Source organism: Mastigoproctus giganteus, chromosome 6 (genome assembly GCF_048544385.1).
Source record: "Mastigoproctus giganteus isolate SK-2022 chromosome 6, ASM4854438v1, whole genome shotgun sequence".
In the NCBI taxonomy this organism is placed as follows: Eukaryota; Metazoa; Arthropoda; class Arachnida; order Uropygi; family Thelyphonidae; genus Mastigoproctus; species Mastigoproctus giganteus.
Window position 1 is genome coordinate 161,464,039 of NC_143580.1, and position 25,297 is coordinate 161,489,335.

Sequence of the window (25,297 nt, forward strand, 5' to 3'; positions counted from 1 at the left end):
ATTAGACGGGAGTTGTTATGCATGGTGCATTCCAGGAGTATGTGTTTTATTGTGAGTGGCCTGTAGCAATGTGAACACTGTGGAGGATCATTACCTGATAACAGAAATAGATGGGTCAAATGGGTGTGGCCTATTTGGGCTCTGGCCAGTACAACCTCTTCTTGTCTGTTTGTGCGAAAATTGGAGGCCCATAATTGGGGTATAGGTTTAATTTCAAGGAGTTTGTTATGCATCTGCGTTTGCCACTGTAGTGTCCATCGTTCCTTACATATATTTCGTATATGGATTTTGTAGTCACTGAGCGGGACCAGAAAATTCATTGCGGATGTGCTGGATGGATGCTTGGCAGCATCATCTGCAATTTCGTTTCCTGGTATTCCAGTATGGCCTGGGATCCAGCAGAAGACAATGCTTTGCCGATGATCTCGGAGACGAATCAACTCTGATCTGATTTGCTGTAGTATCGGATGACTAGATGGAGAAATCTTTTGCATTGCTAATAGGGCACTTTGCGAGTCTGTGTAGATTATGCTCTTTTCGATTGAGAGATGGAAAATGATTTCCAGAGCAAGCTTTATGGCATATAATTCAGTGGTGTAACTACTGCATTCTGTTGGAAGTGACACAGAAGTGATAGTGTCATGGAATACCACTGCTGCACCTGATCCATTCTCGGACTTTGAACCGTCAGTATATATTTTCGCAAAGTCGGGATAACATTGTAAATGTGCAATGTGGAGTTGCTGGATGTTAGTACTCGTTAAAGAGTGTTTCCCCCATTGGTGGAAATAATTATCACAACACGGCATGATGACAGACCATGGAGGAACGTAATCTATAGGTTCTTGGTGGACTTTGAGTTGTGTGTTCCAGTTTTCTGCTAGTTCCATTAACCTAATACCTGCAGGCCTAATTAATTGTGGTTTGTTTCTATAAAAGGTCTTGAGTGGCGGATCATTAAATATTGACCAATTGGGATGGTTCGACTGGCTTTGGACCTTGGTTGCGTAGTTCAGTAATAACATCTTTCTTCTGATGTTTAGAGGAGCTTCGTAGGCTTCCACATAAAGACTTTGCACTGGTGATGTTCTGAACGCACCTAAAGCTATTCTTAGAGCTGAATGTTGAATAGGGTTCAGACGAGATAAGGTACTTTCCCTAGCAGAATCGAAGACAGGTGCGCCATAGTCCAGACGAGATCTAATTATGGATCTATATAAGTGAAGCAAGGTGTAACATTTTTTTTTTTTTTTGATTTGGTAGTTGTTGGCGCATCGGCTTCTGTGGCCATATTGCATCTCCCAAGGTTTTTGCAGTACTTTGATCCAAGCCCGAGGCGGGAATCGAACCCACGACCTTTGGGTTGCCGGGCAGGTACTTTACCCACTCGGCTAGCCCGGTCGGCTCAAGGTGTAACGATCTGCTCCCCAGGTTGTTGTTGATAAGGCTCTGAGTATGTTCATTTTCTTTTGGCAAGCTGTCCGGAGATGTTCAATGTGTTTTTGATAGTTTAACTTACAGTCAAAAATTAAGCCAAGCAGACGAATACTATTCGCAATTGGAATAAGATGGTTATCTAATCGGAGTTCAGGATCAGGATGCATTTTACGCATGGTGCAGAAATGAATGGCAGTAGATTTCTGGCTGGATAGTCTGTAACCGTTTTGTGTCATCCAAATCTGGATCTGATTTATTGATATCTGCAATTGTCTCTCAATGTAGTTCATGTTTTGAGAGTGGCAGGAGATTGTTAGATCATCGGCATAAAGATATGAGTCCACTGTTTTCGGAATAATTTCAGTTAAGTGATTAATTCTAATTGCGAATAGAGTAGCGCTGAGAACGGACCCTTGAGGGATTCCTTCTTCCAGAACAAACTTTTTAGAGAGAATTCCCCGGTAACGAACTTGAAAGGATCTTTGTTCTAAAAAATTTTGGATGAAATATGGCAAATTTTCTCTCAGGCCAAGAGAATGTAAATCCTTTAAAATGCCAAAACGCCATGTGGTGTCAAAAGCTTTCTCAATATCCAGACAGACCATAACGAGATGCTCCTTTTTGATGAATGCATTTCTGATATTTGCTTCGGCTTTAATCATAAGGTCCAATGATGATCGATTTTTTCTGAATCCAAATTGATTGTTATTGATTAACTTTTGGGACTCAAGATACCAAGTCAGGCGGCTGTGAATCATTTTTTCGAGGGTTTTGCTCAGACAGCTGGTAAGTGAAATTGGTCTGTAGTTTTGAGGAACAGAATAGTCTCTACCAGGTTTTGGGATTGCCAGAACGTAGGAATGACGCCAGGAGCTTGGGTATGTATGTTCAGTGAATATTCGATTGAGGAAGAACAGCAGTGATGACTGTGACTTTGTATTTAAATTTTTAAGCATTATATAAAATATCCCATCAGGGCCAGCAGCGCTATTCCTTGTGTTGGTAAGAGCATGCTGAAGTTCAACCATGGTAAATGGTTGATTATATTTTAGTGCACATCTGTCAGTGAAATTCAGTTTGGATTTTTCAGTTACACCTTTAATTTTTTGAAACGACTGGTCATAAGAAGTTGAGGACAACTGGGAAAATCCAGATCCTAGTGCATTTGCGATTTCTGCAGGAGTAGAGAGTTCCTGTCCATTCCAGTTAATTAGTGGAGTAGATGTTGGAGGAATTTTGCCATTTAACAATTTTATCTTATTCCAGATCAGTCTGATGTCTGTATTTTTATTAACTGAGGAAGCGAATTTAATCCAAGATTCTTTTTTTGCTTTCCGTCTGATATAACGGGCTCTTGCTCTAAGTCGCTTATAATTAATAAGATTGGAAGTGGTTGGATGTTTGTGGAATTGATTCCAAGCTTTGTTTTTCTCTTTTTTTGCATTGTTGCACTCTTCGTTCCACCAATAATTTAATTTTCGCCTTTTCCTGACTTGGTATTGTGGAATTGCAGCGGTTGCAGCTGTTAGAATTTGGTTTGTAATATGTTCAGTAACATGGTTGATAGAAGAGCACTGTATGATATGGTTGTCGAACGAGGCGAGCATGCTATATTTTATCCAGTCAGCCTTTGGAAATTTCCATTTTACTGGATTGTCTGTTGGTAATGAACAGGAAGTTTGAACTTTGCATATTATTGGGAAATGATCGCTGTTGTGAGGGTCGTTAAGAGTTGCCCACTGGATACTTGGATAGAGCACTGGAGAGCAGATGGAAAGGTCTATTGCAGAGGTTGATCAGGTAGGAAAATGAACATAGGTAGGAGCGCCAGTATTTAACAACGTTAGATCCTGTCTATCTATTAATGTTTCAACAAGTTTTCCACGCCTGTCTAAGCTGGATGAACCCCATAATGGGTGGTGAGCATTAAAGTCACCTAGTAGACAGAAGGGAACTGGTAGTTGCAACACGAGACCTTCGATTTCCTGAATAGAATATGGACGATTAGGTGGAAGATAAATTGAGACCAATGTAACGGTAATTCCAATTACTATGCGTGCGGCAACAGCTTCTAAAGAGGTTTGCAATGGAATGCATCTGGAAGGAACTCTCGAGTCCAACAGGATGGCTACTCCTCCATGAGCACTATTAGTGTCAGATCTATCTTGTCTGTAAATAGTGTAATTTTTGACTGTAGTGGAAACTTGGGGAGTCAAGTTGGTTTCCTGTAGGCACATAGCTACCGGATTGAAGCAGTGAATTAGTTCATTAATATCATCGATGTTGCTATGAAAACCTCTACAATTCCATTGAATGATGTGTTCCATTATTTGGTTTTGTTCGTGGAAGATGTATCTGACTGTTTTTTATAAGTTGACTGTTTATGACGGTCCGGTTTTGGTTTTTCTTTTCGGGGAAAAGTGGGGCGTCCCGATTCATTGCTATCGTCCATATCATCTTCTGCATGTATTTCAAGCAGTTCTTCTTGACCGACAGAATCATCCGTATCCATGCTTGTTAGACCTGATACTTTCGTCTCAGCAGAATACGATTTTTGCAAATTTTCTGCTGCCTGACGATGAGGAAGTCTCTGGGTTGGAATTGAGAGTGGCGTGTTATTGCTTTGGTCTGTTGAATTCGGTTTAGATGGATGCTGGATCAAGAGTACTGATCGAGCCCAGTCTGATATTGATATATTTGGAGAGATGGATACTTCAGTCTGACATGCCACTGATTCCTGTCTGAGATTGGTAGAAGCATAAGTGCGTTTTGGCATACTTAAGTTGATCTGTTTTTTCGCTTCTTGGTAAGAGACTTTATTTTCAATTTTATATTTTTGTATTTTTTTTCCTATCTTCCACAGTTCACAGTCTTTAGAGTAGGCTGGATGTTTGCCACTACAATTAGGACACTGTGGTGTTGGAGCTTTGCATTCTGCTTGTGTGTGATTCTTGCAGCTGCAGTTTGGACATATGGCGTCTCCACGGCATGCTGTCTGAGAATGGCCGAACTTTTGACATTTAAAGCATCTGAGCGGATTTGGGATATAAGGCCTAATGCGGCAATTCAAGTAACCTGCTTTGACAGAATCCGGTAGATTTGGAGTACTGAAAGTCAAGATTATGTTTCGCGTGGGAGTTAAGTTGCCGTCTTTTCTGATCATGATACGTTTTGCATGAGAGACATTTTGATCTTTTAGCTCCTGGACAATTTCTTCCTCAGAAACGTATAATAGATCCCATTCAGAGATCACTCCTTTGGAAGAATTTAGTGTGTTGCGTGGGGTGACCTGAATCAGTATTCCGCTTAAAGAAGTAAGTTTTAGTAGTAACTCAGAATGTCTTGAGTAACAAGTCTCTACTAGTAGATCTCCTGATTGGAGACGTTTAACCATTTTTGGTGAACCTGCAGCGTTTTCTAGGCATCTCTGGATGATGAAAGGTGAGAGCTTGCTCACAGGTTGGGATGACAAAGAGTGTATTATTAAGAAAGCTGGAGATTCTTGCTTCCTAGTGTCTTTTTTAAGTCTCTTTGAAAGAGAGAAGTCATGGTCGGTGTCATTGTCAAGTTCATGTTGAGAGCACTTTGGCTCTAAACGTGGAAATTCGCTTGTTTCCATCTTTGCTCCTTTTCGCCCCGAGGGTTGGTTTTTCCCCCAGGTTACCGGCCCCGCCACGTGGAGGCAGGAGCGGTGCCACCAGTGACCAAGCGGTTGTTTAAGTTAGATGATCTGGTTAGTGATATATATATAAAGAATAAGAAAAGAAAGGTGGATTTGCCTTTCTGGGTTCTTACTTTTGACTTCTAAAGCACAGAACCACTTCAAGTAAATAAAATAACAGCCGCACTGGAAAATAAAGAAACTATATCACTTTGGAGATCACTCTATAATCACTGGAAGAAAATCGCTTGGCACTCGGGGCCCTGGAATTCTAATGTATTGGTTCTAAACCTAGCAACATCCACACTGATGTACGCAAAATTCCAAAAAAAAAAAAAAAAAAAAAATTCAAAATTTAAATCGCCATTGCAGTGATATAAACGTGAATTTTAACAATCCTTTAGTATAGTCTTTCACTTTCAATTTGCATCCCTGATTTTGTTGGAATTTGAGAAGTATTCCAATAAAAAAAATCAGACCTTATTTTAGGTGTTCTGTGTATACCTATGTGCCAGTTCCCATAATAACAGGCTTAAACATTTGCCGAAAATGTCACATTTATAATAAAAATTAACATCACAGTTACTAAAAGTTACTAAAAGGACGTGGATGCCTAATATTAATTTATTTTTGGTTTTAATTTCATATCTTACATGCCATTGTTTCAGTCTGAAGTGCAGATAAAGCTGCCAAAGATCAAACAGTTCAAACCTTTGTGCCGTACACAGATTATAGAATGATAATACAGAGAATATGTAACGATAAATGGCTTTAAATCTTGCTGGATTATAATTTTATGGTGGTAACATAATTTGGATTACAAGTTTTTCGTAAATGTTGTTTGGTCAGCTCTTGTTAGTCGACTTTACATTCTGCACAGCTGATCATGTAAGTGGAAATCTATTTCAATTTTTGTATGTCTTCTTGGCATTTGTTTAGTGCTAGTGTTCAGCTATTAAAATTAAAAAAAAAAAATCTCTCTACAATACCAAAAACAACATAGCAAACTTTTATTATTACATCAGCATACACATATTGTCAATTTTATTTGCAGATTTGTTGTCAACTTTTATTCACAATTTGATTGACGTAATTAGGCATGACACGTTGGACAGACAACTTGTGTAATCGAGACTTGCTAATATCTGTAAAATTGTACAAATGCTACCTCCTTGTGATTTTCTGTTGTATAGGATCTGTGTCCTCATTTTAAATTAAATTTCTAAATCAATCTAAGATCTCCAGCAGAAACTTCAGGCAGATTTTTTTTTATTATTATTTAATAGAAATATTATAATTATAGATATTTTAGAAATTTTAAGCCAGGAATTCTCTTCCATGAGATTTTTTTCAGTTTTTCATGAAAGGGAACCCATAATGACTGCATCCAGGTACAGTACAATTAGAATAGATGGAATTAATATTGGAAGTGTGAAGAAGTGTTCTGTCAGGTCTGTTTGATAATTTAAATTGTTAGCACAGATTTCTTCTTGTTCCTGTGTCTGCTACTGGCTATCTGTGGAGAAGAATGCATTCAGGATATTTTCCATAGTGTCCTCTCATGTGTCAGTTAGAGACTCATCTGGTGCTGTTGTCATGTTCATTATTTTTCCCCTTGGCAGCTTTTTTTGTGACAATTTTTTTGTTTTAGTTAGTTGTTGGCGCATCAGCTTCTGTGGCCATAATGCACCTCCCAAGGTTTTTGCAGTACTCTGATCCAAGCCCGAGGTGGGATTCGAACCCGCGATCCTTGGGTTGCCAGGCAGGCACTTTACCCACCCGGCTAACCTGGTCGGCTACAATTTGGTAGACATCACAGGGGTCAGCATTTCCAGGCACCCCAAGACTCTTGTCTGATATATGTCGTGTAGGCATTTTTGAGGATTTTCAGATTATTCTCTGAGTGCATCTACTTCCTGTTGGGGCCAGTTATGGCATGAAAGCTGAAAAGCTTTTCTTGCCCAATGGATCCTATGTCTGAGAGACTTAAGCTCAGAGGATAACATTTTCTATGGCATTTTTTCCTCACAGAGAAGTTACAGTTGGTAACTATTATGTTAATTATCATATTTCAGTGTTCATCAGGTGGAAGAGATCAGAAGTCTCAGAAGGAACAACCAGCAGACTAGTTCTCACGGATTCCTGAAGGGTTTCCCAGTTGTCAGTTTTAATGTTTTATCTTGTGATGGCATACATTAGTGGCACCAGTGTTACTTGGTGCACCAGGCTAAAAATTATAACCCAGTGGTGAGGTGTGGTTCAAGCCTCTTGGACCCACCAGTCAATGGATTTATTAGCAATTGACTTTGTGCCAGGATGACATCAATGTCGCTTTCCCAACAAAAAAAAGCACACAAACCTTCCCATTTCACTCCTCCATTTGTTCCAAATGCTCAGCCTTAAATTTATTTAGGCTATCAACTTCCACAACAAAAGATGGAAGTCTGTTTCACCAATCAACCACCTGCTGGCAAAATGCAAATTTCTGCACATTTATTCTACAACTGTCTTTCCTCAATTTGAATCTATGTCCCCTCAGGTTCTTCATCTGAGCAAGAGGAAGAATCCCATCAGGATTCAGCTTGCTCAACCCATTCAAAGGCCTTGTATACCTTAATCAGATCACCTCGCAGGTGCCTACTCTTCAGGCACTGCAATTTGCAGAACTTAAGCCTTTCTTAGTAACAGCACCCCTTTGTTCCCCCTCACAAATCTTATTGCCCTTCTTTGTTCTAGCAACTCTACATCCTTCCTAAAATGAGGCCTCCAGACCTGTACACAGTACTCCAGGTGTGGCTGGCCATTGCCTTGTACAACGGGATAATCACCTCCATGTCCCTGCTAGCAAAATTCCTATATATCATTGACCAGACTCCATGACCTGCTCTGGCAGCCAGTCTCACTGCTCAGCAAAATTCATATTTGACTGCACAATTACCCCCGGGTTTTTTTCACTTTCCACTCTCCTACGTGTAACACCACACTGCTGGTACATTTCTCTTCAGTTATTGCTACCCATATGCAGTACTTTGCATTTGTCAATGTTAAATTTCAGTTGTCACTGCTCAGCCCATTTACCCACCTTATCTAGATCTAGTTGGAGTAGCATACTGTCTTTACTGTTGTTAACAACCCTGCCAACCTTTGTATCATCTGCAAACTTGAACATTAATCCTGATATATCTTCATCAATATCATTGATGAATACACAACACAACAATGGGCCTAGCACTGAACCCTGAGGAACACCACTAATAACATTTGTCCATCAAGAGTAGTGTCCATTGATTACCACTCTGTTGTCTCCCACTCAACCATCCCTTTACCGATTGTAGCAACTTACCCTTAATGCCATACCTCTCCAATTTATACAGCAGTCTTCCATGTACAACAGTATCAAAAGCTTTCCTGAAACAAGTATATGATATCAAAATTATTTTTGACATCAGTTCCTTTGTGACCACATCATAGTATCCAATCAAATTGGTCAGACAAGCCCTCCCTTTAACAAACCCATGCTGTGTCTTAACTATTACTGCAGTCATGTCTAGATGATCCTGCAATGCTTCTTTAACCAGTGACTCCATTATTTTTGCCAGAACACAAGTTAAACTAACAGGTCTATAGTTACTTGTGTCCCCTGTTGAACTCTCTTTGTGAATTGGTGATACCACCCCAGGTGCTTTCCTTAAGTTTAACTTCAACAATTTCTCCTCCACTTTGATCTCAAAGTTATTACAAAATCACTTAGTTCCCTGTTAGAGTTTGATAAGCTTCTGGATTTCCCTCATTGAATAATTCCTCATGCGTGAATGTAGATGCAAAATACTCATTCAGTTTATCAGCTACCTGAGCATGATCATCAATATTCGAACCATCTATGTTAAGTGGACCAATCTGATTCATCCCCTTCCTTCTAGAGTTACATAAGTAAAGAACTCCTTGCTGTTTTTTTTTTCCCTTCCTATGCCAAAAATTTCTCGTAATCTGCCTTTGCTTGCCTAACCTTGATTACAGACTAGCATATATCTACCATAGGATTCTGTGTCACCTGATAATTTATATGCATCCCATGCATTTTTCTCCTCTGTCACGAGCCTCATTAATTCATCCAACATCCACTTAGGCCTGAACCTTGAACAGTATTTCTTAATTCGAATGAAAAGCTTAGTAGCCTCCAAGATTAAGTCCCTGAAAGCTTCCCATTTAGAATTCAATGTTGGTAACATCATCAGTTGATACCACTGCAGTCACCTTTATAAAGGCAAAGGCCCTTCCCATTAGCCTTTATGGTAGTTACATCTTTAAGTAATTCCCATATCAGTACACTGTGATCACTGTCATCCAGTGGTTCCTTTATTTGCAAATTCTTAATGCATGAATAATCACTACTGATAATCAGATCAAGAGTATTACTCCCTCTGGTTGGCTCTCTTGAACATGCTGCTTCAAATAAGTCTTGCTAGTGTGTGAGTGCCCAACTGACAGATTCCAGTCAATATCTGGAAAGTTAAAATCCCCCATTATAAGACATTCTGATTTACTGGCCCACTCTATTTCTCTGCACAACTGCTCATTATACTCATCAGATTCATTAGGCCCATAACACACACACACACACACACACACACACACACACACACACACACACACACACACACACACACACACACACTCATTTTTCCTTTCGCAGTGCTTATGTCACACCAAACAGACTCAACACCGCATTATCCACCAACAATTCGATGCACTTCCTTAGATTTTACGTGTTTCTTAACTAACAGCATAACTAAAAAATTATACAGTCAGTCTTCTTATAGCAAGATAGTTGTGTTCCTAGAAACCCTCATACAATGCAAAATCGTGCAATATAAACAACAGGCCCTATGGGAAAAATAGGGTTAGGTGCCGACCACCCAAGATTGAACACACATTTGTAACCAAAACATTACCAAACACAATAAATAAACGTAATAAAATATTTACGTATTTTATTATGACTATTACGTAATAAAATATTGCTAATGCTTTTGCTTCTATCATAAGCAAACTTGTTTTTTGTTTGATTTTCTATCCAAACAGATGACAGCCGTTCCATCTCTTCCAATTCTTTGTGTCTTAATCTAATGGATTTTAATTACACTTTGAGTTGTTCCTGCTATGAAAGTTGTTTTTATTTTCTCTGCATTCTTTGTAATTCTCGGCGTTGCCTCATTTAGGTTTGTAGCACGTGCAATATCACAGGGTCTTTCATTTCGCTCAAAGTGTTTCACAATTTCATATTTTTTCTCTATCGACAGAGGCGGACTGGCCATAAGCCTTACAGGGAAACTCTGGTGGCCCGGAGGCCGGTGTAATTTTGGCCATAAACGCTAGTATGAGGCCACTATAAATTTTCCCGGGTAAGAATTTTTGACCCAGTTCGCCTCTGTTTATCGATATTGCTTTTCTTTTTCTCTCTGAATCTGTAATGTCTTCACCAGGACACTTCTTTTACTCATTTTTAGGGAATAAAGCACGATTACAAAACGAGGAGGCACGCTTGATATACATAAACAAAGCTGCATGCGTGTAACAACTGAATAAACAACACCGTAAAGGCAGAGATACACTATTAACACCTCACATTTTACTAAAGCACATTTCTAGGGGTTACTACCATAAAACAATAAACACAAATTTCTAGTTGCGTTTCTGCTAGTGGAATCTGTTATAAACTGGTAGTAAACTCGATCTAATTGCATTTGCGATTATACCGACAGCTGGAATTGTGTTGATTTTTACGTTATTATGGTGAAATGTGTTTCCCCTTCACTGATATAAAAAACATAAATACATTTTCAGAATCTTCTCTTCATTCCTATCATGTTGCATTCAGTTGGGGTGATTCTGCATTCGACTGCCATTTATTGTAAACACAAGGGGAATCGTGCATAAGCGAATTCGGTTCGTGTTATATAAGATATCGTTCCCCTATTTATAAATCGTATATGATCGAATTCGTGTAGTGTAAACACGTGTTATACGAGGACTGACTGTATAGAGAAAACAACTTTCCCATTGAGAAAAAGCAGTTGATTAGGAAAAATTTTAATTTAGAAATTGGAGTAAAGTCTAAATGATAACAATTAGTACAATTTTAACATCAAATACAAAAATTTCAGCCCAAATTAAAAAAATATATATACAGGAACTCCTCGACTTATGTAAGGGTTGCGTTCCGCGGAATGCTACGTAAGTCGGAATTTCCCCCACAATAGTTCAGCACTCGCAACTGTGCTCTCTGAATTGATTGAATCAAAAAAAAAAAAAAAAAAAAAAAAAAAAAAAAAAGGAAAATGTTCAACAAACATATAAATAGAATTATTTATTATATTTATTCAATTTTTTTATCTCATACGCAGGAAAAATTACAAAAGTATGCAATTTAAAAAAATTTTCAAAATTATAAAATTACAAAAAAAGAGGAGACAGGTATAACGTCAGTAAGTTTTACCTCTTGAGCATCATTGCCAGAATCGACGTCTTCAGCTGATAAGTACGCCGCTGCAGAGGTTGAGGGCTGTGGAGATTTAGAAGGGGTCGGCCGCTCAACCTTACAAAAGAACATATTAATGGATGACTGAATGGTAGCTTTTTTCTTTTCATTGTAGATTTCTTTGTAACAAGCAACCATACCATTCACCCCTCTGTTAACTTTTAAGACTCGTTCGCTGCCAGGATCCATCTTCTCAAACCTCGCCATTGTTGATGCAATGCCATTGCCATCTCTCTCTGGTGATGAAGTGTCTCAGCTCCTCATTTGGTTCACTTGAGCTTCGTTAGCATTTTCTTCTTTCACTATCGCTGCCTGCAAGTCAATAAGTTTTTCGTTAGATAATTCCTTCTCTTCTTCCTCTATTAACTACTCCATGTCTTAGGTATCAACCTCCAACTGAAGTAGCTCTGCAACCTTTAAAATAAGCTGATAAGTACGCCGCTGCAGAGGTTGAGGGCTGTGGAGATTTAGAAGGGGTCAGCCGCTCAACCTTACAAAAGAACATATTAATGGATGACTGAATGGCAGCTTTTTTCTTTTCATTGTAGATTTCTTTGTAACAAGCAACCATACCATTCGCCCCGCTGTTAACTTTTAAGACTCGTTCGCTGCCAGGATCCATCTTCTCAAACCTCGCCATTGTTGATGCAATGCCATTGCCATCTCTCTCTCTCTGGTGATGAAGTGTCTCAGCTCCTCATTTCGTTCATCTTGAGCTTCGTTAGCATTTTCTTCTTTCACTATCGCTGCCTGCAAGTCAATAAGTTTTTCATTAGATAATTCCTTCTCTTCTTCCTCTATTAACTCCTCCATGTCTTAGGTATCAACCTCCAACTGAAATAGCTCTGCAACCTTTAAAATCTTATTTGTAACCTCTTCATATGATTCGTCTTTTTCAAATCCTTCATAGCCTTTTACGTGCCGTGGGCATATTTTCTTTCATGTGCCATTTAAACAACTTTTAGTAATTTCCGCCCAGACTTTATTAATGTTTAAGATGGTGTGGTAAATATTGTAAGATTTACAAAAGTCTCTTAACATAGAATTTTTTTCATCATCTACTGCAGACAATGCCTGAGTAAACGTTGTGTGTAAATAGTATGCTTTTAAAATTGAAATAACACCCTGATCCATAGGTCGGATAAGTGAAGTCATGTTTGGCAGTAGAAATATGACTCTCACGTTCAAACTGAAATCATCTAGATGCATAGGATGTCCAGAAGCATAATCTAATAGAAGCAAAATTGTGAAAGGAACGTTGTTGTCTTTACAATGTTTTTGAACCTCGGGAATGAAGCAGCACTTAAACCAATCCTTAAAGAGAGATATTGTTATCCATGCTCTCTGGTTCAATCGGAAATGCACGGGTAGGGTGGCTTTATCGATGCCCTTAAATGCACAAGGATTTCCAGAAGGGTACACAATCAGTAGTTTTAACCTGTAATCTCCTGCTGCATTAGCCCTAAGAAAGAGCACGGCCCTATCTTTTAACGCCCTGAAATCTGGCATTATACTTTCCTCTTTGGCAATGTATGTTCGATCCAGCATTTTTTTTCTAATACAGAGCACTCTCGTCAATTTTAAAAATTTGCTGCATTGAATAGCTGCCTTCTTCAATAATTTTTTTTTATTTTTCAACACCTCCACAAACTTTCTCTGCAGCTGCAGAATTGGCACGGGCGACTTCCCCGTATACATTAACATTGTGGAAACCAGTGTGATGCTTGAACCTATTAAACCACCTACTGCTTGCCACGAACTTGGGTTGGGGTTCACCATACTTATCCTTAATATCTTTATAAATACTTGTTGCTTCTGCTTGAATGGTTATTAGACTCAATGGCACTCTCTTCTGAATATGATTTTCCATCCATATTATTAACAGCAGTTCCATCTTCGATATAGCACCTGAACGCTGTTTTGTGATCACTGTTGATCTTAAGTGCATTGATCCTTTGACATATTCTTTTATACGCGCAGTCCTTTAAAATAAGTATTCACTGTTGAAGCAGTGAGACCTAATTCCCTTGCAATAGATGACAAACTTTGTCCTGCTTTGTACTTCTTAATCATTTTCATCTTCATTTCTAAATCAATTTTGTTTCATTTCCTGGCATTACCACCACTTGCACTTTTCATTGGTTGCATTCCCTTCATCTTTGTAATACGTAAATAGAAATGAAGAGACGTTTCTGAAAATCTGTTTTTTATATGATTGAAAATTTCAGTGAAGGGGAACACATTTCACCATAAAACCTACACAATTTCAGCTATCGGTATTATCGTAAATGCAATAAGATCCCGTTTATAATTAGATGCACTAACAGAAAAGATCAATAAACTGGAAAGTGCAAATTGTTTTTATTGTTTTATGGTCATGACCTCCAGAAACGTGCGTTAGAAAAATATCACAAAGGCATTCCAAATTGATTCTTACAAAGGGAACATATGATAACGAGGAAAGGATAGTGCAATTTACATTTTAAATATGACCTTTTATAGAGATAAATAGCTTAGTAATATAGCAAAATTTTTAACTTCCAAGGATTTGGAACGAAATACAAAAAAAAATAAATAATAAATAAAATATGTGTTATTGGGTTCACATTACGATATTGTCCATTTATTCCTATAGGATGCAAAATATGTTTCCACGATTTTTTTTAATTTTGCACAGGCCGGCAAAAACTTACGTAAAGTGAATTTCTGTAAGTCAAGTATTATGTAAGTCGGAGAGTTCCTGTATACAGGAACGGGGGGAAAAAAATCGTAGAGTGATAAATAGTTTAGTAATATAGCGGGATTTTGAACTTCCAAGGACTTGGAAAGAATTATAGGATTTTGGGTTCACATTATGATATTTTCACGATTTTGCATCCCGTATCATAGTGGAGGTATCGTGAAAATATTGTAATGTGAACACAACACCCTTTTTTTTTTTAATTTGCTCCAAGTCCTTGGAAGTCGAAAATTTCGCTATATTACTAACCTATTTATCACTCTAAAAGATATTTATAATGTAAATTGCATTATTCTTTCATCGGTATCATATGTTCCCATTATAAGAATCAATTTTGAACGCCTTTGTGGTGATATTTTTCTAAAGCAAGCTACTGGAGATCACTACCAAAAAACAATAAAAACAATCTGCACTTCCTGGTTTACTGGGCTTTTTTGTTAGTGCATTTAATTATAAACGGGATCTTATTGCATTTGCGATAATACCGATAACTGGAATTGTGTGGGTTTTTACATGTGGAGAGTACAACGTCTACAGAAAGGATAGACTGGATAGGAAGGGAGGAGGGGTTATGCAATTAGTTAAGAAACACATAAAAACCAAGGAAGTGAAGCCAGTGGACATCGCTGGACAGTGCAGCGTCAAGTCAGTTTGGTGTGACATAAGCATTGGGAGATCAAAATTGAGAGAAGGAGTGTTCTATAGGCCTAATGACTCTGATGAGTATAATAAGAAACTGTACAGGGAAATAGAGTGGACCAGTAAATCAGAGTGTCTTATAATGGGAGATTTTAATTTCCCAGATATTGGCTGGAATTTGCAGGCTCGTCACTCACACACTAGCAAGGCTTTTGTGGATTTATTGGATGATTGTTTTCTACATCAGCATGTTCGGGAGGGAGGAATACTCTTGATTTGATTATCAGTAGTGATTCTTCATGCATTAAGAATCTGCAGATAAATGAACCACTAGGTGGTAGTGATCACAGTGTGCTGAAGTGGGATTTACTCAAAGAGGTAACTACCATTATGGGTAAAGGGAAGGGTTATTGCTTTCATAAAGGCGACTACGATGGACTGAGACAGTATTTAAATTCTATACAGTGGGACCAACTGATGATGTTACCAACAGCAAATGCAAAATGGGAAGCATTCAAAGAACTTATCTTGGAAGCTACTAGGCTTTACATACCAACCAAGAAATATTGTTCAAGGTTTAGGCCTAAATGGATGTCAGATGAACTGATGAGGCATATGGCAGAGAAGAAACATGTATGGGATACATACAAATTAACACATGACACAGAAGCCTATGATAGATACAAGTTGATCTGTAACCAAGTTACAAAGGAGGTTAGGCAGGCGAAGGCAGATTACGAGAAATCTTTGGCAAGGGATGCAAAGAAAAACAGCAAAGAGTTCTTTACTTATGTAAACTCTAGAAGGAAGGGGATGAATCAGATTGGACCACTTGATATCGATGGGTCAACTGTTGATGATCCTGCTCAGGTAGCTAACAAACTAAATGAATATTTTGCATTGACATTCACACATGAGGAGTTATTTAGCGAGGTGAAAGCCAGAGGTGTATTCAACTCTAGCAGTAAGTCTCTAGCAGTAAGCTAGAGAATCTTGTAATAACTGAGAGTAAAGTGGAGGAGAAATTGTTGAAGATAAACACAAGAAAGGCACTTGGGGTGGATGGGATCTATCCAGTTATATTAAAGGAGGCAGCAGAGGAAGTAAGCAAACCCTTAGCCATAATTATGAGAGCTTCCTTGGACTCAGGGGAGGTACCCACAGACTGGAGATGTGCAAATGTGACCCCAATTCACAAAGGAGGATCAAAGGCTGACACAAGTAATTATAGACCTGTGAGCTTAACTTCTGTTCCAGGAAAATTAATGGAGTCACTAGTTAAAGAAGCACTGCAGGATCATTTAAACAAGACTTCAGTTATAGCTCAGACACAGCATGGTTTTGTTAAGGGGAAGTCTTGCCTGACCAATTTGATTGGATACTATGATGCAGTCACAAAGGAACTGGATGCAGGGAATAACTTTGATATTATATACTTGGATCTTAGAAAGGCTTTTGATACTGTTGCACATGGAAGACTGCTGCACAAATTGGAGCAGTATGACATTGGAGGCAAATTGCTGCTGTGGATAAAGGGGTGGCTGAGGGGGAGAAGACAGAGAGTGGTAATCAATGGACACTGCTCGTCGTGGACTAATGTTATTAGTGGAGTCCCTCAGGGCTCAGTGTTGGATCCATTATTGTTTTCTGTATTCATAAATGATATTGATGATGGTATATCAAGCTTAATGTCGAAGTTTGCAGACGATACAAAGGTAGGCAGGGTTGTCAAGGACACTACTGACACTATACTGCTGCAACAGAATCTGGAAAGGTTGAGCAGATGGGCTGAGAGGTGGCAAATGAAGTTTAACATTGACAAATGTAAAGTGCTACACATGGGAAACAGCAACCCCAGAGCAACGTATCAACTCTGTGGTACTACACTGACAGTGGTAGAGAATGAAAGGGACCTGGGGGTGGTTGTGCAGGCAGATATGAAGTTCTCTGAGCAGTGCAGACGGGCTGCAAGAGTAGCTCATGGTGTATTGTCAATGATATATAGGAATTTTTCTAGCAGGGATAAGGAGGTTATTATTCCCTTGTATAAGGCAATGGTCAGGCCACACCTAGAGACGTAGAGCTGCTGGAACGAGTACAGAGAAGGGCAACAAGATTAGTGAATGGAACAAAGGGGTGCTCTTACGAAGAAAGGCTTAAGTTTTGGAAATTACTGTCTGGAGACTAGGCACCGGCGAGGTGATCTGATAGAGGTGTATAAAGCCTTGAATGGTTTGAGCATGCTTAATGCCAATGGGATTCTTCCTCTTGCTCAGAATAATCACCTGAGAGGGCATAAATTCAAATTGAGGAAAGACAGATGTAGGATAGACATGCGGACATTTGCCTTTAGCCAGCGGGTGGTTGGTTGGTGGAACAGACTTCCATCCCTTGTTGTGGAAGTTGATAGCCTAAATAAGTTTAAGGCTCAGCTGGACAGGTATTTTGAACGAACAGAGGGGTGAAGTGGAAGTGGTTTCTTTTTTTTTTTTTTTTGGCTGATGCTGCATAAGCTTGCTTTCTTGGATCAAATGCCTCTACTAATGCTAATTCTAATGCTAATTCTTTCATCGTTATCATATGTTCCCATTATAAGAATCAATTTTGAATGCCTTTGTGATATTTTTCTAAAGCAAGTTACTGGAGATCACGACCAAAAAACAATAAAAACAATCTGCACTTTCTGGTTTATTGGGCTTTTTTGTTAGTGCATTTAATAATAAATGGGATCTTATTGCATTTGCGATAATACAGATAACTGGAATTGTGTGGGTTTTTACGCTATTATAATGAAATGTGTTCCCCTTCACTGAAATCTTCAATCATATAAAAAACAAATTTTCAGAAACTTCTCTTCAATCCTATTTATGTATTACAATGGTGATGGGAAAGGGACCAACGGAAAGTGCAAGTGGTGCCAGGAAATGAAACAAAATTGATTTAGAAATGAAGATGAAAATGATTAAGAAGTATGAAGCAGGACAAAGTTTGTCATCTATTGCAAGGAAATTAGGTCTCACTGCTTCAACAATGAATACTAATTTTAGCATTAGCATTAGTAGAGGCATTTGATGCAAGAAAGCAAGCTTATGCAGCATCAGCCAAAAAAAAAAAAAAAAAAAAAAACCCACTTCCACTTCACCCCTCTGTTCGTTCAAAATACCTGTCCAGCTGAGCCTTAAACTTATTTAGGCTATCAACCTCCACCACAAGGGATGGAAGTCTGTTCCACGAACCAACCACCCGCTGGCTAAAGGCAAATTTCCGCACGTCTATCCTACATCTGTCTTTCCTCAATTTGAATTTATGCCCTCTCAGGTGATTATTCTGAGCAAGAGGAAGAATCCCATTGGCATTAAGCATGCTCAAACCATTCAAGGCTTTATACACCTCTATCAGATCACCTCGCTGGTGCCTAGTCTCCAGACACTGTAATTTGCAAAACTTAAGCCTTTCTTCGTAAGAGCACCCCTTTGTTCCATTCACTAATCTTGTTGCCCTTCTCTGTACTCGTTCCAGCAGCTCTACATCCTTCTTGAAATGAGGTCTCCAGACCTGTATACAGTACTCTAGGTGTGGCCTGACCATCGCCTTATACAATGGAATAATCACCTCCTTATCCCTGCTGGAAAAATTCCTGTATATCATTGACAATACTCCATGAGCTACTCTTGCAGCCCGTCTGCACTGCTCAGAGAACTTCATATCTGCCTGCACAACCACCCCCAAGTCCCTTTCATTCTCTACCACTGTCAGTGTAGTACCACAGAGTTGATACGTTGCTCTGGGGTTGCTGTTTCCCATGTGTAGTACTTTACATTTATCAATGTTAAACTTCATTTGCCACCTCTCAGCCCATCTGCTCAACCTTGACAGATCCTGTTGCAGCAGCATAGTGTCAGTAGTGTCCTTGACAACCCTGCCAACCATTGTATCGTCTGCAAACTTGGACATTAAGCCCGATATACCATCATCAATATCATTTATAAATACAGAAAACAATAATGGACCCAACACTGAGCCCTGAGGGACTCCACTAATAACATCAGTCCACGATGAGCAGTGTCCATTGATTACCACTCTCTGTCTTCTCCCCCTCAACCACCCCTTTATCCATAGCAGCAATTTGCCTCCAATGTCACACTGCTCCAATTTGTGTAGCAGTCTTCCATGTGCAACAGTATCAGAAGCCTTTCTAAGATCCAAATATATAATATAAAAGTTATTCCCTGCATCCAGTTCTTTTGTGACTGCATCATAGTATCCAATCAAGTTGGTCAGGCAAGACTTCCCCTTAACAAAACCATGCTGTGTCTGAGCTATAACTGAAGTTTTGTCTAAATGATCCTGCAGTGCTTCTTTAACCAGTGCCTCCATTAATTTTCCTGGAACAGAAGTTAAGCTCACAGGTCTATAATTACTGGTGTCAGCTTTGATCCTCCTTTGTGAATTGGGGTCACATTTGCACATTTCCAGTCTATGGGTACCTCCCCTGAGTCCAAGGAAGCTCTCATAATTATGGCTAAGGGTTTGCTTACTTCCTTTGCTGCCTCCTTTAATATAACTGGATAGATCCCATCCACCCCGGGTGCCTTTCTTGTGTTTATCTTCAACAGTTTCTCCTCCACTTTACTCCCAGTTATTTCAAGATTCTGTAGCTTACTGCTAGAGTTGAATACACCTCTGGCATTCCCCTCGCTGAATAACTCCTCATGTGTGAATGTCGATGCAAAATATTCATTTAGTTTGTTAGCTACCTGAGCAGGATCATCAACACTTGACCCATCAATATCAAGTGGACCAATCTGATTCATCCCCTTCCTTCTAGAGTTTACATAAGTAAAGAACTCTTTGCTGTTTTTCTTTGCATCCCTTGCCAAAGATTTCTCGTAATCTGCCTTCGCCTGCCTAACCTCCTTTGTAACTTGGTTGCATATCAACTTGTATCTATCATAGGCTTCTGTGTCGTGTTAATTTGTATGTATCCCATGCATTTTTCTTCTCTGCCATATGCCTCATTAGTTCATCTGACATCCATTTTGGCCTAAACCTTGAACAATATTTCTTAGTTGGTATGTAAAGCCTAGTAGCTTCCAAGATAAGTTCTTTGAATGCTTCCCATTTTGAATTTGCTGTTGGTAACATCATCAGTTGGTCCCACTGTATAGAATTTAAATACTGTCTCAGTCCATCGTAGTCGCCTTTACGGAAGCAATAACCCTTCCCTTTACCCCTAATGGTAGTTACCTCTTTGAGTAAATCCCACTTCAGCACACTGTGATCACTGCCACCTAGTGGTTCATTTATCTGCAGATTCTTAATGCATGAAGAATCACTGCTGATAATCAAAGGACAGTAAAAGGACTTTTAAAGGACAGTAAAAAACTGTGCGTAGAAAAGAACATGTCAAAGGATCAACGCACTTAAGATCAACAGTGATCACAAAACAGTGTTCAGGTGATATATCGAAGATGGAACAGCTGTTGATATTATGGAAGGAAAATCAGATTTAGAAGCGAATGCCACTGAGTCTAATGACCATTCAAGCAAAAGCAACAAGTATTTATAAAGATATTAAGGATAAGTACGGCGAACCCCATTCAAAGTTCGTGATAAGCAACAGGTGGGTTAATAGGTTCAAGAATCGTGCTGGTTTCCACAACATTAAAGTTGAATCGGCACTGGTGAAGTCATCAGTGCCGATTCTGCAGCTGCAGAGAAATTTTGTGATGTGTTGGAAAAAATTATTGATGAAGATGGCTATTCAGCACAGCAAATTTTTAACATTGACGAGACTGCTCTATATTGAAAAAAAATGCTGGATCGAATATACATTGCAAAAGAGGAAAAGACAATGCCAGGTTTCAATGCTTCAAAAGATAGGGCCCCGCTCTTGCTTGGGGTTAATGCAGCAGGAGATTACACATTAAAACCACTGCTTGTATACCATTCTGGAAATCCTTGTGCATTTAAGGGCATCAATAAAGCCACCCTACCTGTGCATTTTCGATCAAACCAGAAAGCATGATAACAATATCTCTCTTTGAGAATTGGTTTTAATTCTGCTTCATTCCCGAGGTTGAAAAATATTGTAAAGACAATGACGTTCCTTTCAAGATTTTGCTTCTATTAGATAATGCTCCTGGACATCCTACGCATCTAGATGATTTCAATTCGAATGTGAGAGTCATTTCTATTGCCAAACAAGACTTCACTCATCCACCCTATGGATCAGGGTGTTATTTCGAATTTAAAAGCATACTATTTATGCACAACATTTGCTCAGGCATTGTCTGCAGTAGACAATGAGAAAAATTTTATGTTAAGAGACTTTTGGAAATCTTATCATTTTTACCACGCCATCTTAAATATTAATAAGGCCTGGCGGAAATTACTAAAATTTGTTTAAATGGTGCATGGAAGAAAATATGCCCATGGCACATAAAAGGCTTCGAAGGATTTGAAAAAGATGAATCATATTACAATATTACCTGTAACCAAGAAGGTTACAGGTAATATTGTAAAGGTTTCAAAGCTACTTCACAGTTGGGGTTGATGCCAATGATGTGGAGGAGTTAATAGAGGAAGAAGAGAAGGAATTATCTAACGAAGAACTTACTGACTTGCAAGCAGTGATAGTGAAAGAAGAAAATGCTGACGAAGCCAAAGATAAACTAAATGAGGAGCCAAGACGCTTCATCAACAGAGAGAAGGCAATGGTGAGGTGTAAGAAGATGGATCCTGATAGCGAACGATTCTTAAAAGTTAACAGAGTTGTGAATGATATGCTTGCTTGCTACAAAGAAATCTACGTTGAAAAGAAAAAAGCCACCGTCCGCAGTCATCCATTAATATGTTCTTTCATAAGGTTGAGCAGCCAACCCCTTCTAAATCTCCACAGCCCTCAAACCTTTGCAGCGGCATACCTATCAGCTGAAGCTGTCGATTATGGAAATGATACTCGAGAGGTAAAACTTACTGATGTTATGCCTGCCTCCTCTCTTTTACTGTAATTTTATAATTTTGAAATTTTTTTAAATTTCCCACTTTTGTAATTTTTCCTGTGCACGAGATAAAAAACTGAATAAATACAATAAATAATTCTATTTACATGTTGGTCGAACATTTCTTTTTGATTCAATCAATTCAGCAAGCACAGATGCGAGTGCTGCACATGCACATAGGAAATTCCAACTTACGTAGCCTTCCGTGGAACGCAACTCTTACATAAGTCAGGGAGTTCCTGTATTAAAAATCTACAACAAAAACAGGCTTTTTATAATACGAAATGACAAATTTAATAACAAAAAACATACTCAATTTTAAAGTAGTAATGGTTGAAAGACAAACGTCCTAAACCTAAAAATAAGCACAAGACAGACACTGGCGGCTTATAATCGAAACTTCCTATATACAGAAATATGTGCACATGCACAGGTCTTAAATTTCAAATTAACAAATTTTTAAACTTGAAGTGACTAATAATTTCATGTTTACATTTTATAACTTTTTTTTTTTTTAACTTAAACAGATTTCAGCAAATCTTTCGTTCCAGTGTCAAAAACACATTTTTAAATTTTCAATTTTAATTTTTCATTTAAAAAATAAAAATTTTACATAAAAGCAGCCATTAGTAAAGTATCATGAATGGTGTACACCACACAGATAAAAATAAAATTTTAAAATTCTGCTTGTGCAGAAAGCATACCAGTCAGGTGTAGCAAGACTACTTTTATTATAATAGTGAGCATGCACACTGCCAGGTAAATCAGTTTTACAGAATATATCTCATACAACAAACATAAGGATTACAATAAATACCACAGATTTAGCAACTTCTTTTAAAAAGACGCCTCCTAAAAGAATAAGTATTTCTGTACACAAAATATCAATTCACTCACCAATTTTATCTTTTATCCTCTTCTGATCATCCCATCTCAAAGATTCAAATTTATCTATATCTCCAACGGTTTTAACTTTCTGTTTTCCAAAGAAGCACATAAAATGATACCATTTTGTCATTTTTCCATCAAACATTGGGGACTTGAAAGAAGAGAAATAAAATGTTTGGAATACTTTTTAAACACAATATAAATTAAAAATTTTCCAAATTAAAATTCTCTACATCTTAACAATGTTATTAATTAGAAAAGACTTCTTGGACAAATGATTAGTCAATCAATATGTTTCTCTACACTGACTGAAAGTTTCACACAACACCAATTTAAGAAAATAAAGTCTGGAAAATATGCACTTTAGAGCTTAAATAAAACCGGCACTCACCTCATGATTTGTTTAGTTGTATGAATTATATATAAAAAAAAAGGGGGGGAGGTACGAGAAGGTCTCAGATTAAAAATTAAAAACTAAAATCACAAGTTAAAAATTAAAATTAAGCTCAGAGGAGGAAGAGGTGTACCACGTCGTCCTCTAGTTGTCAGTTTTAAAACGTAAAACTGTAAAGTTATGTTTAAATGAGAATGAGGCCAATAGTCGTGAATGATGGACTTTCGTTAAAAATATTTTCAGTTAGCACTAAAGAAATCAAGGATAGAGAATCTGCGTGAACTTTAAGTACCCAAATTGTTATGCTGAACGCATGGTATTTTAACGCATGTGAGATTCCAAATTGGGGAAAGGGAAGCCAGAAGTTTGGTGTTGAGGATGTCAAGGTTAGTGTTAAGCCGGCACCATTTTATTATGAGAGTTTCATATTGAAGAAGCTTGTAGCCTGAATATAATGTAATAATGGTAATTGCAGCAATTACAGAGTAAAGATTTCATGTAACGATCTGGAACAAATTGAAGCAATGGTTTTGAATTTAGATGTATGGTCATCATATCTGCCAGTTGTGTATCCAGGTATCATTGTAAGGGGGAACATGGCGACCAGACTTGTGAGGTTTTTTTTTAGAATGCCTCCTGCATTCTGTTTCTTTAATTTCAGATTTTTGGTTAAAGGTATCATATGCCCCCTCTGCCCACCCCTTAATACGCCCCTGATATCTGCAACGTGTTTACTTGTCAAAGACATTCTTTTTATCGTTACAATATTATTCATTAGACTGCTGAAAGCTCACTCAGCTTCAGCACTGCTAATCGCAATTGTTTCAGGGATATTTCTGTCTTTTTTAATTGAAAAGGGAATTTCACTCGATTTTAAAGATGAACTGTCTCCGACAAAACCTCTAAAATCATTAATTTTTATTTCATATTTTATTAGAAAACAAATTAGATAGTATGAATCAGAGCTGTAATACTCAATACGTTCTACGTTGATATTAATATTTGTAAAATAATAAGAGGAGTTTACCTCAATATAGTACGTTGAACACTTCCGTATGATACTCTCCAGAAATTAAAACGAAAAAATCAACAACTTACATTAGAGTAAAATATAAATAATTAAAAACCAATTTAACACAATTCAAATCAATTTAAAACAATTTAACGCAATTAAAAAGAATCTAACGAAAATATTCAAAACGATTTTCTTTCCTGAAGCTGACATCGCTTTTCGACCGTATGACGTGATCACAGGAATTTTCATTAGAAAACTTAAATTTCTTATTTGTTTTTTACCCTCTTGCCACGAAAACTAAAGTTCTTCCGTATTCCATGTTTCCAGGTAGCATATGTTTTAAATTTCTTTCAATTCCTCATCATCAATGATATCATCATTTTCTTTTTTAATTTAAAATTATCTGTTGCATTAATAACGTATCTTTTAAGGATCAAACAATGCACTTTAATAACTTGTCACGAGGTACTTTTTTAAATGTGTTCCTACTTTCAATTCTGATTTCTTAAAATTCTTTCAATTTCAATATGGTCTCAATTTTAGCTTCATAATTTCCTTCAGAATTTTTCAAATTAGCAATAGAATTGATAGTTCTAATAATTAATTTATCTGCTTTTACTATAGTGATGCTGAGCCTTTGTAAAGCTTCTGAAAGGTAAGAGAGCTCCTGCAGGATGTCGATCATTAGTGCTAAATCGTTAAGAAATTCCAGGTTAAGTTGGTTTAATAATCCCGAATATATAACTTCTAATTCAAAATATTTTTACACAAAGAGGGATAATTCCTCCAAATCGCAACTGCTGTCTGTAAGCTACACACTGGCCATGTGGTCCAAGCACAAGACCGATCTTTATAGTTTCCACATCAAGTTCTTTAGCAATCATCCTTAACTCACGCTGGTTTTTTGAATATTGGTAATATTCAGTTTTTTTTTTAAATTATTGCCTGTATGCAATTACATTTTGGGACATTTTCTGCACA

The 25,297-nt window shown here is 37.9% G+C and overlaps 1 protein-coding gene across 1 annotated transcript in view; it reads right to left on the reverse strand.

Annotated features, from left to right (window-relative positions):
- Nucleotides 1–25,297, reverse strand: part of Parp1 (Poly-(ADP-ribose) polymerase) — a 411,082-nt gene that overhangs the window by 376,619 nt on the left and 9,166 nt on the right. Inside the window, exon 2 of the mRNA XM_090376325.1 lies at nt 22,917–23,058. Within this exon, the coding sequence (XP_090232451.1) occupies nt 22,917–23,058 (142 nt within the window). The remainder of the gene's footprint in view (nt 1–22,916; nt 23,059–25,297) is intronic.